At 43.5% G+C, this 20,932-nt stretch overlaps 1 protein-coding gene across 1 annotated transcript in view; it reads right to left on the bottom strand.

The window, feature by feature from the left end:
- LOC143279960 (microtubule-associated serine/threonine-protein kinase 3-like) overlaps nucleotides 1-20,932 on the bottom strand; it is a 182,728-nt gene that overhangs the window by 45,995 nt on the left and 115,801 nt on the right. Inside the window, 7 exon segments of the mRNA XM_076584340.1 lie at nucleotides 244-332; nucleotides 5,160-5,245; nucleotides 6,011-6,137; nucleotides 7,272-7,370; nucleotides 8,132-8,341; nucleotides 9,156-9,231; nucleotides 17,656-17,703. Of these exon segments, the coding sequence (XP_076440455.1) occupies nucleotides 244-332; nucleotides 5,160-5,245; nucleotides 6,011-6,137; nucleotides 7,272-7,370; nucleotides 8,132-8,341; nucleotides 9,156-9,231; nucleotides 17,656-17,703 (735 nt within the window).

Genomic DNA, 20,932 nt, shown 5'->3' with positions numbered 1-20,932 from the left:
GAGGTCCTGTAGCCTTTACAGGGCAGTGAATTCACATCAACTTTGTCAGGGCTCAGTATAGGCTCACCAAGTTATATCCCATGACTTCTGATAAAGGTTAAAAGATGAAATGTCCCATGACCTTTTTTACAGCCATCGGGCATTGAATTCATATCCACTGAGACGTCCTGGAGCAATAAACTTACTTGCATTACACGTCTAATATAACTAAAAATGAAAAGACAAAGGAAGAAACCAACTCACGCGTAAGCCCCGTTGCTGATCAGTTTGATGTTCTCAAAGTCTTCTTCGGTGGGTGGATGACTCTTGATGATCTTCTGGATCTCTCTGGCCTGAAAAAGCACAGGCAGAATCATAATGATAAATATTTTGTGTAACAGTGTTGAATCTTGTGTGGAGATAAATCACCGCACTTCCTAATCACAACTTGCACATGCTTGTGTAACTCTGAAAAGGGATGAAAGAGAAAACATATAAACAAATGTAAACAAAAAGCAAAAGAAACAGTCAAATGAAGAGGTGAGAGGTTGGGGGGGAGGAAATATTTCGGAAAGTTATTGGCTTTAAGGCTGGACTTTAAAAAGCAGAATGCAAGGGTTTGATCAATCAAAAGACTGAGCTCATTCCAAGTGTCAACTCCAGAGACTGAGAAAGAACTATTCCACTGCACAAGAAATGACGCGTTTACTGTTTCATTCTCCCCCAACCTGTAAACATTACCTTAAATTTCAGTTAATCTAAATTACATTTTTATTCCATGTGCCTTTAATTTCTACCCCGACTGCTGAAAAATGGTGGAACAAGATCAGAGTGGCAAGACTCTGAAACATTACTTTTTGGCTGTGTGGTTCGTCCGTCGGGATCGACGAGGACCATCTAGTCATCCTGGGGGTGGGTGGGTTGGGATCTGTGGGTGCGCAGATGATTGGTCAGGCCAATCCGCACCCGGAAGGTTCTGACGCAGTGTGGACAGGGGATGGTGGTGGCTGTCGGGGACTTGCTGGCACTGCTTTTCCTGGCCTGTCTGCGTTGCTCTGCTGCAGCGATTCTGTTGGCCTCACAGGATTTGGCGCCTTTGTGGACAACTGAACGCCACTTTGGTCTGTCCATTGCATTCAGCTCCCATGTGTCGTGGCTGATGCTAAGGCCTTCAGAGAAGCTTTAAGAGTGTCTTTGAAGCGCTTCTTTTGGCCTCCATGGCAGCGCTTGCCATGTTGGAGTTCTCCATACAGCAGTTTCTTGGGGAGCCGGTGGCTGGCATGCGAACTACATGGCCTGCCCAGCGCAGCTGGGCCTGCATCAAGATGGTGTAGATGCTGGGCAAGTTTGCACGAGTGAGCACCTCTGTGTCAGGAATCTTCTCTTGCCACTTTATGCCGAGAAGTTTTCTGAGGCTGGTGGTGTGGAAGTGGTTCAGCTTTTTGGTGTGGCGTTTGTAGACCGTCCATGATTCACATCCATAGAGCAGTGTGGTGATAACTATGGCCTTGTATACTTTGAGCTTCGTCTCCAGGGTGATGCCTCTCCTGTTCCAAACGTTCTTATGGAGTCTGCCAAAGGCAGCGCTGGCTTTGGCAAGTCTGGCATTCACCTCGTCGTTGATGACAACTGTGCGAGAGAGTGTACTGCCCAGGTATGTGAACCTGTCCACCGCGTTCAGTCGTTGCCCGTTGATGAAGATGTTTGGTTCAACGTAAGGCTTTCCTGGAGCTGGCTGGTGCATCACCTCAGTCTTCTTTGTGCTGATTGTGAGGCCAAAGTTGTCACAGGCAGCAGAGAACTTATCGACACTGTGTTGCATGTCAGCTTCGGAGGCAGCATTGAGAGCACAGTCATCAGCAAACAGGAAGTCGTTGACAGTGTCTGTCCTCACCTTGGTTTTTGCTTGAAGCCTCCTGAGGTTGAAGAGTGAGCCATCTGTGCGGTACCTGATGCCAATGCCTACGTCAGCGTCTCTGAAGGCATCTGTCAGCATGGCTGCAAACATGAGATTGCTTGACTCCGTTGGAGACAGGGAATGGTTCTGAAGTCTCTCCGTTGTCTTGGACTCGGGTCAGCATCCCATCATGTAGCTGCCGTATGATGGTGATGAACTTTCTGGGACATCCATACTTCGCCATGATTCTCCAAAGGCCATCTTTGCTAACAGTATCGAAGGCCTTGGTCAGATCGACATAGGTGGAGTAAAGGTCGGCGTTCTGTTCCTGACACTACTCCTGGAGCTGCCTAGCAGCAAACACCATGTCAATAGTCCCGCATTCTTTCCGGAAGCCACACTGGCTCTCTGGTAGGAGACCTTGCTCAAGGTGCGCTATGAGACGGTTGAGTAGCACTCTGGCCAGAGTCTTGCCTGCGACGGACAGCTCGGATATTCCACGATGGTTGTCACAGGCCTGACGATTTCCTTTGCGCTTGTACAGGTGTATGATGGAAGCATCTTTGAAGTCCTGTGGAACTGCCTCATGCTGCCAGATGAGCTGGAACAGCTGATGAAGCTTCTCAGTCAGCGCCATACCACCTTCTTTGTAGACCTCATCTGGAATGGAGTCTGAGCCAGGGGCTTTGCCATTGGATAGCAGACGGATAGCTTTCTGGGTCTCCTCCAAAGTTGGAATGGCATCCAACGACTCACTGACTGGCACCTGGGGGAGGCGGTCGATGGCTTCATCACTGATGGTGGAGGGGCGGTTCAGTACACTGTCAAAGTGTTCAGCCCATCTCTCAAGGATCCCGTCCTTGTCAGTGATCAGGGTAGAACCATCAGCACTGAGGAGTGGAGCAGATCTGGAGGTGGTGGGACCGTAGACTTCTTTCAGGCCGTTACAGAAGTTCTTCATGTCGTTCCTGTCTGTAAAGCCCTGGATCTCATCAGCATTGTTGCTCAACCAGGAATCCTGCATCTGCCACAGCTTCAGCTGGATGGTGCTGCGTGCGCTCTTCAGTATGTCTTTGACTGTGACTTGGGATCTTCAATGTGGGCTCTGTAGGCTTGGCGTTTGTCTTCTAGCAGCTGCTTGATCTCAGTCTTTGTGCTTCCTGACAGAAGGCCCCAGGCACTCCATGGCAGTGTTGTACACCATCTCATGCAGTGCGCCCCATGCTGCCTCCACATTCTGGTTGTCCAGCACGGTGGACTCAAGGCGTTCCTCCAGGGTGTCAGCAAAGCTCTGCTTTATGTTGCCTAGCTCCAGCTTGTTGACATTCAGGCGTTTGAGTGCTTTCATGCCCTGAGGCCGTCTCTTGGGCTGGATGCGGAGGTTGAGTTTGGAGACGATAAGGCGGTGGTCTGTCCAGCACTCGGCGCCGCACATGGCCCTCGTGACTCGTACGTCCTGCCTGTCCCTCTTCCTGACGATGACAAAGCCGATGAGATGCCAATGCCCAGAGCGAGGATACATCCATGACGTCCTGTTATGGGTAGGGAGGCAGAAGATGGTGTTTGTGATAAGAAGGTCGTGCTCAGCACATGTCTGGAGAAGTAGTTGGCCATTGCTGTTACAGTTACCAACCCCATGCTTCCCAATCACTCCTTCCCAGGAGGTGCTGTCACAACCAACTCTCGCGTTAAAGTCACCAAGATTGATGAGCTTGTCTGCGTTGGGAACAGTGGTGATGACAGTGTTCAGGTCCTCGTAGAACTTGTCCTTGATCTCATCTGGGTTGGTCACGGTGGGCGCGTAGGCGCTGACAATGGTGGTATACTTCTTCCCGTTGCATATAGGGAGTTTCATCGTAATCAGGCGATCGTTCACTCCTTTCGGGGGGCCAGCCAGCTTGCCAACGAGGGTTGTCTTCACTGCAAAACCAACTCCAGCCTCACGTCTCTCTTCAGGTCCGCAACCACTCCAAAAGAAGGTGTAGCCTGCGCCTCGCTCACAGAGTTCGCCTTCTTCTGCCAGTCTGGTCTCCCTTAAGGCAGCGATGTCAATGTTGTACCTGGCTAATTCACTCGCAATGAGTGCTGTGCGTCTCTGTGGTCTGGCTGAGTCGCCTCTGTCCAGAAGCGTACGCACGTTCCATGTGGCAATGGTCAATGGGGTGCTCCTTGTTTTCTTCTTTCTTTCCTTTGTGTGTCGACCACTTGAGTAGGGTCCCCGTCAGCCGCGGTATGCTGACTAGGGTGGTGTGGAGCAGGCAATGTTTAGGGCACCTTTTCTAGCCCCTTCCTCATGCCATGGAGGTGAGCAGTGCTTTCATGAAGAGGGCTGCTCAGTCGCTCAGGGGGCTGCCAATCTCCACCGCTGCTTCAGTCGGTGAAAAACGACCCTATGGCCCGAGCCACCTGTGTGCAGGTCCGCGGCTACGATTGCCAGTGTACCCACACCTGTCGCTTCATTGCTCGCCTGTCGCCACAGGCCTTGGGGAAAATGATGGTATGGGATGAAGGATGACTGATGACTTGCGCGATGACTTTGTTTATAGTGAGGAGGAGTTGCGCACCGTCAACCTCACTCTCTTGTCCGAGACCATCTGTATCCAGTGGCAAGACGAGGTCAAGACGACTGGAGATGGAAACGGATGCAGTGGATGACCAGGATGTTCTATGTGCCTCATCCTGCCCTCAGCACTCCACAGTGCTCTGCTGCAACCGCCTTCCTCTCCGTTGAACCATGAAGGTTTCTTCCGCAGAGTCCGCCGGATCCAGTCTTCACATGCCTGGGTAGACAAGCCCTAACTCACCAAGGGTTTGAGACCCATCGGCTACCCTCACCTAGTTTAGCCAACCTGTCAAAGCCGTTGTCCGGGGGTTGGGCGCTGCCGCATGCTAGCAGCTTCTAGGACCCATAGGTGAGAGCTGGGTGCCGGTGGGGACCAACAGAGGACGAACCACTCCCAGAAGAGCGTGACAAGCCCCCCCTCTAGAGGTACCACCCCTCCCGTGCACCCCCTAACCCCCACTTTTTGGCTACTCATCAATGGGATCACTGATTTTACTGATCAAAAGTAATATAATCCCAAGTGGAGCCATCCAAATACAAAGCAGTGACAGACATCAAGTCATCTCAGTGAGGTGACAGCCTTTCACTGACAACCATACTCATCAGCAGCAGTCAAGGACTTAAACAGGAAATATAATGTATAAAATCTAATATAAAAATATAATTACAAAATAAATGATTTAAAACAATAAGAATAAAAAAGGGGGAAACAAAACTGACCTCCGGCTCCTCTTCCTCCACCTTCTCAGGTTCTGGCGGCACAGGCCCCACATCCAGTATTTCTGTAGGTGTGATGCCACTCAGGTCTGCAACACACCAATGGCGACACACCATGGTTATGATCATAATAACATTAATAATAATAATGGCATTTGTAAAGCATATTTCTCAATTTAGACTCAATATGTAGCCACACCTGAAAATGAAAAAAACACTCTCAACCCTACACACACGCACCCATGAGCTGAAAACCACTCAAATCAACAGAGGAGAAAAAACATCACAAATACACCTCACAGAACACAACCACTTCCACTGTCACACCACATCCATATTCCCAGTACTACACTTGGCAGCTAAATTATGTGTGTGCATGCGTGTGCGTGCATTTGTATGTGCATGTGTGTGTGTGTGTGCGTGAGAGGATAGGCGAGTGGCCAGCATGTATGCACCAATGATTAAAGATCCCATACCCATTTTCAGTCACTAGGGCAGTGAATTTATATCCACTGTATACAGAGCTTGGCAAAGGAAGGTGGGGCAAAATCATCTCTGCCATTTTAACCTTCGTTGCTTTAGTCAGGGACCCATTCACATCTGTCTGGAGTAAGAAAAATCAGAGTAACACAGCTGATGAAGAAAAGAAAAAAAGTTTAATGTGTGACAGACATTTGTGTGGAAGAAATGTTTCCAGAACACATGCTGAGCGGGGCTGGGGGACAGATGGATGTATAAGCAGCAGTATCATATACATGCCTGTCAGTACCAAAGGAAAATAAGATATCTAGTTATTCAGAGATTCCTTCTGCCCATGGTTTGTGTTGAGAGAGGGGGCAGGGGGGACCACCTACCAGCAAGGGGGTCCTTGTCCAGCCCCAGTTTGCCAATGATGTACTGGGGGATCTCGGCCTTCAGGGTCTGCTTGGCCTGGCCCTCTGCCGCCTCCAGCAACATGTAGAACTCCTCAGGGTTGAACTCCTGTCAACAGTGTGCCAACATTGTTGTATGATTATACTATCACCACTGTTGCTTGTTGCCAAGCCCAGTACACAGGACTAGCCACTAACAAGTCATAGGAATTGAAAGAAACAAACTCTGAAAACTAGAGGAACAGAAAGAAAGGGAAAAAAGCCATAAATAAAGAGAGGGATAAAAAAGAGGAAATTTCCAGCACTTTCATTTTTAAGGTGTCAAAGAGTGTGGAATGATCAATACAAGCTACAACGCTTCTGCTCTAAGGAAAAAACCAGATGCCCTACAACACAAACCCTAAGTGGTGGTGGGAGCCCTGAGCTTGGGTTTATCTCAGCTCAGCTCAGCTGCCCCATGGCGGTTGCCGTTGGGGCGCTACAGATGACCTGTCAACCAGTCCTCTCCATCCGTCCCTGTCTTTCGCACATTTGACTGCCTCGCTCAGCTTCAATCCTGTCCATTCTGTGATGTTGTCTTCCCATCTCTTCTTCTGTCTTCCTCTCTTCCTTCCTCCTCTGACTGTTCCCTGGAGCACTGTCTTGGCAAGCCCCTCTCCTCTTGTTACGTGGACGAACCATTTTAATTTGCGCCTCTTGATGGTGGTGAGAAGATCTTCATAGGGACCAATGGCTTGCCTTATTCTGTTTTTGACTTCCTCATTGGTTATGTGGTCTTTGTAAGAGATGCCAAGCAGTCTTCTGAAGCATCTCATTTCTGAGGCCTGAATCCTCTTCTCTAATTCTGCTGTAAGGGTCCATGTTTCACAAGCATACAGGAGAACTGAGTAGATAAGGGAACGCATGAGTCTTATCTTTGAGCTGAGCTTGACTGCCTTGTCCTTCCAAATGGTGTTCAACTTGGCTAGTGTTGCAGCTTGTTGTGTTGGGTTTATACAAAACAATAAAATAAAGTGAAATGAAATAAACTAAACTTAACTAAATAAACCAATTAACATAGCAAACCGATAGGCATAGTTTGCATCAGTCTGACATGGTACAGTATATGACACCAAATAAAATATTAGTAAATGCATTAAAATGTGACACAATGAAGATAATTATGTAGATGGCAAATGACCATGTTCAGAGAACCTACTCTTGCTTGACCACTCACACAAGCATACACACACACACCACTTACCAGACATTCCAGCAGTCGGATGGGTCTAGAGAGGATCAGCAGGAACTGTTTGATCAGAGGGTACAGGTTCTTGTAGGCGTCCAGAGACCGTTCACGTGCCTGCCATCAACACATACCAGTTCCCTCATACACCACAGTGTATTCTACCTTCCTACTGTCTGCGTCATGCTGAGCTTTTTTTTTCTTTTTTTTTTTTTTTTTTTACGGGTGTGTGTGTGTGTGTGTGGAGGGGTTGGTTTCCCAAAATTATGAATAACATTTCTTTCCCCTGAAGGAAGGGAGAGGAAGACAGACTGTAGATGTGGGTTTGTGTCCGTATGTGTATATGAGCATGAAAGACTGTGTGTTGTGTTGTGTGTTTGTGTATAAGAGAATTTGAGTGTGTGTGTGTGTGTGTGTGTGTGTGTGTGCGCGCATGTATGTGTGTGTGTGTGCGTGCGTGCGTGTGTAAGAGTGTGTGTATCTGTAAGAGTGTGTGTGTGTGTGTGTGTGTGTGTGTAGTCCAGTTACCACCAAATAGATGTCCATATTGAATTTCTCTGGCTTCACTGTACCCCTGAGCACTCCACCCCTAAAGAAGACTACCCCATCCCAGAGGGGACCACCAATCCCAGAGGGGACCACCCCCACAATGACCCATCCCATCCTACAGGTAGTATATGCTTATTTGCTATTTATGTGTGCGATTTTCCATCAACAGAATTTCAACTCTCCACCCCCCAAAACACCAATTTAACTTTACCCTTTTTCCTTTGATATGTCATTTTGACCTGACACCACCCCAAACTTCCCACGCAGAGACCCCCCTGCCCACCCCCCAATCCCCCACTTCCCGACCCCCTCCCTCCCCTCACACTCACGTCCACCAGCAGTTTCTCCAGGTTGTCGAGGAGCTCGTAGAAGTAGGCGCGGGTGACCATCTTGTCATGTGACTTGGTCAGGCAGTCGTTGGCCAACTGCAGCACCTGGTGGTGAAGGAAGCTCAGCACCGCATTACTCTCCTGCTCCCCGTCCAGCGTCTGGTTGGCCGACACAAACTGACGCAGCCTCTCCTCCATCTGGGCCGTGGCCTGAGCACAGTGGTCACAGTAAGTTTCTACATGGTGAAACAAGACTGTGATAGAATAAAGTGACTGCAAGCTTTCAAAAGTGTCAGCAGTAAAACAAGACTTGGGGTACAACAAAGTGTTCAAAAGAGTTTCTACAGTGTTAGTAGTGGAAATAGACTGTGTGATTGAACAGTGTCAGTGGTGGAACTAGACTGTGTGGTAGAACAAAGTGTTCTCAAGAGTTTCAACAGTATATCAACAGTAAAACAAGACTGTGATAAAATAAAGTGTTTGAAAGAGTTTCTACATTGTCAGTGGTAAAACCAGACTGTAAGCATCAGTGGTAAAACAAGACTGTAATCGAAGTGAGTGACTGTAAGTTTCTACAGTGCCAGTGGTAAAAGACTGAAAGAAGACTGTGACAGAAGAAAGTGTTCACAAGGGTTTACAGTGTCAGTGGTAAAACAAGACTTAAGATAAAGGGAAGGGGAGGGTATAGGTATGCGTTTGTAAGTATGCATGCAGGTGTGTGTGCAGACGGTGTGTGTGTGTGTGTGTGTGTGCAGAGATGTGTATGTGTGTGCTGTGTGCATGTGGATGAGAGAGAGAGAGAGAGAGAGAGAGAGAGAGAGAGAGAGAGTGTGTGTGTGTATGGCCAATATGTGGTATGTGAGTGTAAGTGTGAAGAGTGTGTGTATGTTTGGGGGGGGGGGGGGTGGGGGTGGGGGGGTTGTCGCTGTGTGGTTGTGTGGGTGAATGTGTGTGTTCGCGCATGCATGGCTACACATGTCTGTGTGCATGTTGTGTGTGTTCAGAGACCCATCCTCTGCCTTACCTTAGGGAAGCGTTCCTTGTAAACGCTGTTCATCATGATGATCTCGCTCTCAATGCCCGGGGACTTGGCAGGACTACTGCAAAACCACCACACATAACAAACCCCTGTCACACTTCAACCACTCGGCCATGACTGCCAGTTTCTGTTTCCTTTTCAAGGTGGTGTCAAAGCGTGAGGGCATGAATACACTACATGTCAGCATTAAAAAAAAAAAGAAAAAAAAGAAAAAAAAAGAAAAGAAGGAAATGCCTGACCTATGTATAAACCCAGGCACTTGTCACTTTTTTTTTTTTTTAAATGTCATAAAATGAAAGACAAACAAAAGGCAAAATGACAGAAATAAATGAATAAAAATGGGCCACATTCAGCGAACTTGTGCACACCGCCACAAACACGCACATACGCATAATTGTGTACAAACGTACAGACACATACACACTACTAACAACACTGCTAATCATGCTACACACAACCTCCACCACAGTGCACACACCATTCAAACCAGCAAAGGCGCCACACATACTGTCACACTGTAAGCCTTTTATCTATCTATTTCTCTGTGTCACACGGCTGACTGATTTTACATGTCATACCACTTTCAAAACAGGTAAGGTGAGTACATACACATTTACACAGAATACTACTCAGAGCCTATAAGTAAATTCTGTACATACATGACCACTTCACAAATTATCGAGGCAAAGATCAGGTATTGGCATGTGCCTGCCTGTTTTGTTAATATAGTAATACCACACAAAAACATAAATAGTAACAAATGAAAAAAAGGAAAGAAAACATTTTTAGCTTGATTCAAGAACTCAAACAGCATCTGTCTTTTAACAGTACAGAATAAACAAGAATATGTTACACACATGTTAACTTTAATCAGGCATCACAGTCTCTTCTGATATATGTATATCATATATATATATATATATAAATTTATTCAACTTTATTAACAACTTTCCATTAGCAACTTTCCCCTAACTATATTCAAATGTTTGTAACATTTCCAAAAGTACACTGATTACAGTTTATACATTATATACACTACATATTATAAACTGGGTTCACAATAATGATCTTAATTACAAAAGCAGTGATATATGTTTAGACTTAAAATTAGTTTTCAAATATAATAAAATGCATACAATACAGCAGTTTACAGGGTTAGTTGCAGAGACAGCTTTTTCAGAATGTTCATCATCATTATCCTGTACAGTAGAACCAAAGGAAGCTGGAAATGTGTAGTGTGTAGGACTGAATATTTCACAACACTGTAATGTGCTGAGTGATACCCTTCAAATAATCAATGTTCAAGGCTTTTAAAAAGATACAAAGAGATTTTAATGTACTGTTCAAAGACAGGAAATCGAGTTGTTCATTCACTTGTCCTTTTACTCCACTGTATTACCAACGACCAAACACTCTCAATAAAAGCAACACACTCACAAAGCATCAAGTAAATAAAAAGAAAAGTGAAGGGGGCGGAGAGAGGGATGGACTTCAGATAATAATTATACTCAATGCCAAAGTTCCGTAAATTCTCCAGCAAAAGTTTCCTAACATTCTATTTTTGTGTCTGGAGCAAATGTTTCACAACATTCTATTTTGATGCCAGCAAATGTCTCACAATATTGTATTTTTATGCCTCTTTTGCCTTCTTTAAATAACCTTGAATGCATTTGTGATAAAATAATCAGTTACTTAGGTCATCAAACATGTTTATTCAAGATTATATCAATCAGTTTCAGTAAGTAGGTGTGCAAGTCAATTGTGTCGATAAGTTGTTACATCAGTGAGTGAATCAAAATTATAGTGCTTTATTGTGTGTGTATGTGTGGATTGTCAGTGTGTGCATGCATGCATGCATAAGTGCATGTAAGCCTTCTAGAGTGACAGAGTCACCTATAAACACAAGCTAACAGGTCAACATGTATGACATCCAACAATGCTGGTTGCCCTTTAAAAGAACATAATGCTGTGAACAGATAAAAAGGAACAGTTGGCTCAACATCAACTGCTGGGAAGCTTTTCCTTTTGCCTCCCTACACATCATCATGATAATGAGCAAACTTGTCAGCAGCAGTCAAGGGGTTCATAACATTTTTGATGGAGCAACCGAGGCACTGCTGGTGAAACAGCCTGCAACTACCCCCCACCTGCTGAGTTTTACCCTTGGATCATTCTGGGCTAGCCAAATTAACCCCATCCCCACCCCTGCGGTCTATTATGGCTGTTCAAGATAGACCCCTGCAGTAGAAAATTACCCCCTTAATCAAGTATTGATTGAAAATAGAATTGGGAGGGGGGTGGGGTTTGTTCTGGGTCAGCCTTTACTGACATGACCCCTTACTCATAATCATAATAGAAGATGTGGGTGGTAGGGGGAAGTTTAACTTTGATAGCCTAGAGTGGACCAAAATTACCCAAAGAGGGTCATTTCAAGCTAAACTAAAATGACCCAAATATTCATTATAGGGGGCTGGGCAGGGGGTAAATCCCACTGGGGGATCAATTCTGATTAGCTGAAGTTTAGTCTTGGAGGTCATTCCAGGCCAGTCAAAACAGACCTCGAGGTTAATCTGCGCTAGCCAAGTTTGACCCTGGGGTTACAACCAACAGAGATAGGAATTGGCTGTTTCACCAGGACAACTTGCCCCGACTTTCTGGTCACACCCACCACCACCTTCCACAACTCTCCACTGATGAGATCAATCCATGTACCCTAGTTACCAGCGACAATCTTACCTTCAAAGTAAACAGTCCATACCTTTTCCAAAACAGCCTGCTTCTTTTTAAGTTGAGTGGTTTTAAAAAAAAATAAAAAAAAAGAGAGAGAGAGAGACACAGAGAGAGAGACACAGAGAGAGAGAGAGAGAGAGAGAGAGTACCAGTAAGCAAAACTATCCTGAGGTGATAGTTTTTTTTTGACTAAACCCAAACCCCTTTTAGAAATCAGGAATATGTGTTTTTAGTATTCTTTTTAATCAGTTATATATGTTAGTCTTTCTTTTATCCCAGCAGCTAAAAAGCGACTTAATTAAGAAATTTTTTTTTTTCTAATCCAATATTTACAATGTGCAAATTCTAAAAGCCAAGTAGACAAGGGAAAGAAAGCTGTCCTGCCCATTATGGGCAGTACCTGATAAACACAACATGGGACAAATATTCCATCCATTCCAATCCTTCACTACCTGGAACCACTCTGTCCTATAGGAGCTGATTTCATGGTTCCCACAGATGTGACAACACAAAATTCCGCACTTTTCTCAGATCTTTTCCAGAATGATAAATTTCCATGGCCAAATACAAAACCAAACTGAACTAAAATTTGCTATCACCAAGGCAAAAAATATCAGTGGTTATCCCGGTGTTGAATAGTTGATGTTCATAATCCCCCCCTCCCCTTTAAATACATAAAGCTCTTTGTTGAATGGTACTAGTAAAAGGTTTTGTTGAAAATTGAAGCTTTTCCATGCCCTGAAAGCCAAATCCTGTTTTCCCCCCAGACTTTTCCAGCCCAGGAAATGGTTCTCCCATTTTCCTCAAGACTTTTTCAGAGTTCCATGACTGTACAAACCCTGTACAAATGAATCACCAACCAGCATGTGAATATCACACTTCTCAACCAGAAGCCTTAAGAGGCAAAATTCCCCTGGCTGGTTATCACTGCTGTATGGCTGATATGGCTCAATGCTCACATTTTGGCCAACAGCAAAATGCTGTATGATCAATGGTTTCTCCACTGCAATGGGAATTCATTTACAGCTTAGTCTTTTCTGAAGGTCTATGACTCTCAAAACTTTAGATGCAATACTGCACTGGCTGTAAGAGCAATGGCCTTGGTGCTTAGTTGGCTTTTGGGGACCATCCCAACACCAACTGTCCGAAAGTCGTTTTGGCTGCGAGAGTGGGGATGTAACTTCGGCAAGACTCTCTCCACTAAATTCTAACCCAGAAAGTCAGGACAGCAGTTGACACGGGCTGTTCCAATGGTCAACTATCATCATACATGTCTGATCTCTGGGTAAAAGGAAGTTGCTGAGGACTAGTGCAATGGACCAAGAGGATAGGCACTCCATCAACAACTCCACTTCTTTTTTCTCCAGTTGCTTTTGATTAGAAATACAGCAAAAGATGTAGGAATTGTACACATTCAGTGCTCTCTCTCTCTCTCTCTCTCACACACACACACACACACACACATATATATATATATATATGTATCTTACATAAAGAAGAAAGAGCAGTAGTAACTCTTACAAAGTGCAGAGGCATATCATTGAATCTGGTCATTTAACACCAGTGGAACTCTTGTGCCAGAAACAAACAAAACAAAAAAACAAAACAAACAGAACATAACCAGACCCCTCCTAAAAAGACTTACTATTATTACTATTTCAACCAGTATAGCCTGTATATGAACTCATATGGGATTTCATCAGCAAATGATGTGCCTGGCTGTGCCGCCTCCACCCACTCCTTGTTACAGGGTGTGAAGATGAAATTCCATTGACCCGAAAATCCATGCAAAATGAACATGCAAAAGTTTGCATTGAGTGGGGGAAAAAATCGCATCAACCTTTTTGTTACTGCCTCAATTCAAAGACACTAATTTTTCATCAACTTCACTGTGACGCTTTTGTTTCACACGACTGAGCGAAACTTCTGACACTGCATGTAAATTTTACCAATCTTTGTGCAGATCCCTTCTTGGCTCAGGCTTTGTCTGATGAGATTCCCTCTATCAGGAAACTGCTCTCTTGTTAGCCGCATATATTTCTTGAAGCGATCTCCATCAAAAGCAAGCTCCTGGATAAGGTTGTTGCAAGCCCCCTGCTGCTGTCTGAGTTTAAAATGTCGCCCACTCTAAATACATGCTTCCTCTTCTTCCACAGTAACACTAACAGGACTGCACTCACAATTCTCTCATTTTCGACATAGAGTTCGTGCTTTGAGTGTAATGGCCTCATGGTTTCAATCAAAACCAACAGGTAAATTTAATTTTGTGTCAATGAATCACTGAATAGATAGCTTTTTTCTTTGCATGCAAATTTCACAATCTTTTGGGGGTCTATGGAATTTCACCTGAACCATTAACAGCTCTGTCACAGTCTTTCCCACACAACACTATCCATCAGTGCCACAGTGAGAAGTAGGGTTCATACAGGGTTTTTTTGGTGTTTTTTTTTTAATGATACAATTTAATAATATTAAAAAAATATATTTGTATTTGTATTTCTTTCTATCACAACAGATTTCTCTGAGTGACATTTGGGCTGCTCTCCCCATGGAGAGCGTGTCGCTATACTACAGCGCCACCCATTTTTTTGTGCTTTTTCCTGCGTGCAGTTTTATTTGTTTTTCCCATCAAAGTGGATTTTTCTACAGAATTTTGCAGGAACAACCCTTTTGTATCATGAAATAATTCTAAAAAATCACAGAAACAATGAACAATTTTGGGGTTTCCGTTTTTCAATACCTAGACACAAATATAAAAACTTTTACACACCTGGGTAATTTTTAAAAGACTTTTAAAGACTTGAAAAAAAAAAAGGTGTCGTTAAAAATGAAGAAAATCTTAAAAACTTTTAGAACCTGTATGAACACTGCATACACACCAAAGACACAGCATCAGATGCCATGACTGCTAAAAACCCCACCAAACTTCAAGTTAATCAAAACCATAAACAAAGAAACAAAAAACCCAATTCTGCCACACATGGCCTACTAACGACCCAGTTCCATTAAGTTCCATTATAATCAAAGTGCAGTGACTACTCTCTATGGGGGTTATGTTACCCTTTTCCCCTGCTTCTCCCAACAGCTCTGCAGGACACCATTTACCTGGTGCAGGACACCATTTGCCCAGCTGTGTTTGGACGGGGGAGAGAAAAGAAGAAACTCAAAAGTCATAGGCTGCAATTTCTTGAGAAAACATAACTCATTTGGACACATTATTATCCTCCATGTTCCCTGTATGGTTCAATGGCTGTAGCCTTGGGACAATCAACATGGAGGCAGACAGTGTAGAAAGGCTCACCAAGTTGGAAAGACGCTTGCCCAGTGTTATAAGGCTAAGAGACTGAGGAGAAAGGCCCTAAGCTGAACAGACAGACCAGCTTCAGACTCCACCTGTGCAGTATGGTGTCTGTCACACTCCCACTCGCTTGTCCAGCCACACCCGATATTATTATCTATTACCATCCAGAGTACTACTCCATATTAAGTCTCCCAAGACTGGCAGATCCTATCAACTGTGTGTCCAGTCTACTTTTAATAAGAAATGAACTGTGATAATGTATGACAAATCAAAACTTCAGTTTCTTCTTCTTTCTCTGTGTTTGTGGGCTGCAACTCCAATGTTCACTTCCAGTGAGCTTTTATATGTACATCATTTTTACTCTACTATACAGGCAGCAGCTATACTCCATTTTCAGGGAGTGTATATGATAGGCTATCTTGTTTGCATAACCTATCAATCATGGACACAGATTACAGGCTCTTTCATGTACAATTTTGTTCTTACACCTGTATATACACATGAGGGGAGTTTAGACACTAACAGGCCTGCACATCTGTTTGATTTTGCCTGTTGTAACTCACAAATCCAACAGTCTATCATAACTTTGACTAACCAACTTGTGAAAGTAATATGGCCTCTATAATAAACAAAAAAACCAACAACAAACAAAAAAGGCACGATTCATATGGAAAACAAGATACACATTTTTTCAATTCATCTGTCTTGCAAGTGAAAAAAACCCCAACTGAAACTCTCCATTATAGTCATTAGGGAAACATAACGGAAATAAAATTTCAGTAATTATATTCATGGAGTCACCAACAGCTGGTGGGTAGTCCCCTGAATATAATTCCTATAGCAGAACTATATATTTCAGTCTCTCCATTACAACTTTTGCAGCTGACATGACAAATGTACTTTTCAGTTTGGCCATGATCTACCTGCTACAACTGCTCTGACTGACACACTCTATTAAGCACACTCTCTATCATTAGCACTATCTGTTCAGGCACCGTGGCAGAGTCGGTTAGGTGATGAACCGTTGAACTCAATGTGATGAACTTCAGATCCAGTGATCACCAGTGTAAAGTTTCGAGGCCCCATTTTGGGGTGGTATTGTGTCCTTGGGTAAGACTCTTTACTCTGATTATGTCAGGTCACCAGCACATGAGGAGACAATGCACTGCTGCCAAGTCACTAATTGTTTTCATTCATGCCCTTCTGGCAGTGAATTCATATCCACTGTGGCTAAGGCTTGGTTCAGGAAGGTGGGGCTTAGTCCTCTCCTTCTGTTGTTTTAACCTACCCCAACCAAAGTCGGGTACCCTTTCATACCTGAATGGAGTGAGAAAAAAGTGTCTGTCCCAAGGACACAACACCATTGCCAAAATGGGGCTTCAAACCCCTATCACTTGTGATCACGGTATCTTAAGTTTAATGCCCTTACTGATTCTGCCAATAAGTCAGTTTCAACTAGCAGTCTGATGGCATCTTGGCATAATAATCTAAGAACACTGCTTGGATCTTTGGTTTACATTTCTGGGGGAGTACACTTACAATCAAAGAACTGACACTCCCACTGTCCGAGAAACTGGAAAAGACCCTGTCATCAACTGGGGTCTTATGGGGTGGTGTCCTGCATGTGTTGAAACAGACTAGGTGCTACTGAATACTACCAAAGTCACTCAGCAGCAGGGTCTCCTCTGGAGCATGGCCTCTTGGCAACTAAACATGGATTACTCCCAGTGGACTTCCAGTGCCGAGACTTGGCAGACACACCCAGGTGTTGCTGTGTGTGGGGAACTCAGAATGAGTGGCATGGGAATGATGCCATTAATACCACGCCCATGATGGGACAGCAAAGAAATATAAATGAAAATAAATCATACAAAGCTGTTGGAAGACTGCAAAATCACCATACCTAAAAAGCTGTGAGCATCACTATCAGATCACTGTTACTCGCATCACCTACGAAGCCAGTGGGGAATCGCTCTGTTGCAAATTAATCACAAATTAATCACAACCATTCCTTGAAAGTCAGAAGCTGGCAGAACCTGACAGGTGCACTTTCCCTGCAACAATCTAACTCAATGAAATAGATATGCTCAACCTGCCACCTCCAGTTTCAAGGAGGTGTCAAAGTGTGTGGACTGGACTGATCCACACATGCAACACCACATCTGCAAAAAGCAGCAGATGCCTGAGCTACACATTAGCCCAACATGCTGGTCAGGCCCTGAAGTCTACCTCAATCAGTCAAGTAAAGCCAGGACAGTCTCAGGGTCACTGCTAGTTCATGCAATCTACAAAGCTGGAAGGGGATGGGCATTTGGACTACCACTAGTGTACAAAGCCAAACACAGGGGGCGGACAAACGGCACCAGCAGCCAGGCAAGTCACAGGCTGTGAGCAGAACACAGACAGAACCATAAACCCAGAAGGCAACAGACAGAAGGAGAAAGAGCGGCATACTGTGGAGATTGGCACATGTGACGGTACACACTACTCCATGCAACAGATCTGAAACCACACAATATACATACAATATCACTTTTCATTTTTCATCTTCTAAATACAAAAACTACCACCACAGAGACAAATTAACCCCTTGACTGCTAAGCCTTTGTTAAAAGACACCAGCATGGATTTAAGTGCAATTAGTACTTTTTTGTGTGTACATTTTAAGTGCTGATTTTGCAAGACAAACAGAATACAATCACTGGGTGACTGACACCCTGACCTATAAACTCAGCCTGAGTCAGGTGACAGCCTTTCACTGAAGAATATTCTCTTCAGCAGCAGTCAAGGAGTTAACAAGGCTAATCAAATAATCATGTAAACAAATAATTTCAACAACTGCAGAGAACATAAAGAACTGAACAACAAAAAAGAAAAAAAAAGAAAAGAAAAAAAGTAAACAATGTAAGTCTACAACAACATGGCTAATAAAAGTATCCAAGTATATATCATATTACGGCAAGAACAACTGTCAATTTCACTAACATATGCACTGCATGACTCTCTCTAACTCAATACATTCTTTAAAACAATATCTGTTAAATATTCCATGTCAAAACTCCATGATCTCTAAGACTAAAAATCATGAGGATTGTAAGCATATACACATGATTTTTCAATCAGGCAAACTTATTTGTTTGCCTGGTGTTAAAAATAAAATATTGGTATGAATTCTCACAGTATCTTAAATCTCACAAAACTAACTGCAGTTAGCCACTTAGTGGTTGTTGTTTTTGTTTTTTTAATTATTATTTAAACCTCTCAGCTTCTGTATCAGTTATTAACAGATCATTTTCAACCACTTATCTGCTGGTGTGTGTGTGTGCTTGTGTGTGAATGGTATGGTGTGGTGTGTTGTGGTGTGATGTGGTGTGTGTGTGTGTGTGTGTGTGTGAGAGAGAGAGAGAGAGAGAGAGAGAGAGAGAGAGAGAGAGAGAGAGAGAGAGAGAGAGAGATCCTGAAAAATCCAACAGCAAAAATACAATGCATAATTTTGAAATTATTTGTGACACAGATATTACACAACATATCCTCTCCGCATCCTCGACTCTTAAGAACTCCGCCAAAGAAAATATAATTTTGTGTGTGTGTGTGTGTGTGTGTGTGTGTGTGTGTGAGAGAGAGAGAGAGAGAGAGAGAGAGAGAGAGAGAGAGAGAGAGAGAGAGAGAGAGAGAGAGAGAGAGAGAGAGAGAGAGAGAGAGAGAGAGAGAGCCTGAAAAATCCAATGGCAAAAATCCAATGCATGATTTTGAAATTATTCGTGACACAGATATTACACACATATCCTCTCCACATCCTCCACTCTTAAGAACTCCACCAAAGAAAATATAATCATAATCTTGAAATCACCCTCTGTGAATATCACAGTAATTTACATCATATATCATTCCATCACCATATCCGTTAAACTTTTTTTTATCCTGCATATTCCAGCAATTCTCAACATCTGGTATCACTGGAACTTTGCCGAGCTGGTTATCATCAGTTCATTTCTCCATGAAACACAACACTATGTTCTCAGAGTAAGCAAGACATGATATTCATAATTCTTATCATCATCATCAAGATAACATGTCATCTCCACCAATGCTAATTTCATAGACAAATGACTGACAGATAATAATGTTTCTCATCTACCACTGCTAGTTTTATTGCATAAAAGTGACTGACAGATGATTGTGTGTGTGTGTGTGTGTGTGTGTGTGTGTTGTGTTGTGTTGTGTTGTGTTGTTTTGTGTGTGTGTGTGTGTGTGTATGTGTGTGTGTGTACTTGTGTGCCTGAGAGAGAGAGAGAGAGAGAGAGAGAGAGAGAGAGAGAGAGAGAGAGAGTGAGTGAGTGAGTGAGTGTGTGTGTGTGTGTGTGTGTGTGTGTGTGCGTGTGAGGGAGAGAGCATGCACAAGCTTCCCTTGTTTTCTGTTATCTTTATGTGTGGAAAGGACGCTGATCAATGTCATTCTGAATACCCCATGCTTATTGTATCAAATTCCATCTGAAGCCAACAAAGAGTCTTGACAATGACAATGATATTTCTCTTCATCACTATTCCATCTATTCCAAGCCATCACACAGCCACCCTTCTCTCAGTTCACGATGACACCAAGAACAACAAAATTAAAAATAAATCCATTTCCATTCTTTCAACAAGCCCCGCCCTCTTCCTCACTCCCCTCCTCCCGTCTCTTCAAACTTGCAGCAACATTGACAGGTTGTGGTGAGTCAGCAACACGATTTCCAAATGCCAAGATGCTGCCTTCAGCACGTATACACATCTCCACTGCTCTGCCCTCTGCTCATTCTTTTCTTTTTTTCCCCCTCCCTTTATACCACTTGGCTATTTCTAAACATTTCCTTTTCTGATGCCCCAGCATCGAGACTCAAATTTCAGCTGGGAAAAAAAAGATCTGTAATGGTCTTAATTTAGAAGAAGAAAAAAACTAAAGCATATGTTCTGGTAGTTCTAATTTGGGTGTGGAGAGAAAAACTTGTGATTTACGTCAACTGCTCACGCAAATTCATTAATTGATTGTTCATCGCTGTTTCGAACTAATAAATGTTCACTGTTTTTGTGTCTTTCACTTTTTTTCTGCTGTTTTCTGTCATCTGTGACATTATATTTTCCATTCTCATTCTGGTCCCTGACATTCACACACACAGCACAGACACACTGACAAGACACAAAAAACACAGACCTGCCAACCATAAAATCTACAATACTTGAGCTTCAATTAAAAATAGAAGATCCAAAGCCTTTACGGCTGCAAGGACAATGAATTCATATCCAATGTATCCAGAGCTCATTATAGGAAGGCAGGCCAAATCCTTTCCTTCCACCATTCTAACCCTCGCCAACCAGTCAGGAACCCATTCACACTTGGGTGGATGGAGAAAATCAAAGTGCTTCTCCCAAAACCTGAGCAGCTGTCAACAAAAATTTGTTTACTTTCAGAAAAAGTTTCCTCCACATACACTGACAAAATAACTGAACTTTTATTCAGATGCATTTTGTCATGTTTTCACTCTGGTGTGTGTCCCTTCACATTGCTGATTGTCACACTCCGTGACACAGGGCCAGAAATAACACACAAATTTAATATAATCAATACATTCCCTGATTCAGGACAATTTTTGTGTGTGTGTGTCTATTCCGTGTGTGTAAGTTGCATCTATAATTACCATACACAGTCAAAAAACTGCTTTAAAAATATCAAAAAATTGTACTAATCAAACAA

This window comes from Babylonia areolata, chromosome 3 (genome assembly GCF_041734735.1).
Source record: "Babylonia areolata isolate BAREFJ2019XMU chromosome 3, ASM4173473v1, whole genome shotgun sequence".
NCBI classification, from domain to species: Eukaryota; Metazoa; Mollusca; class Gastropoda; order Neogastropoda; family Buccinidae; genus Babylonia; species Babylonia areolata.
Note: the sequence above shows the minus strand (reverse complement) of the source record. Positions and strands in the feature narration are given on the sequence as shown.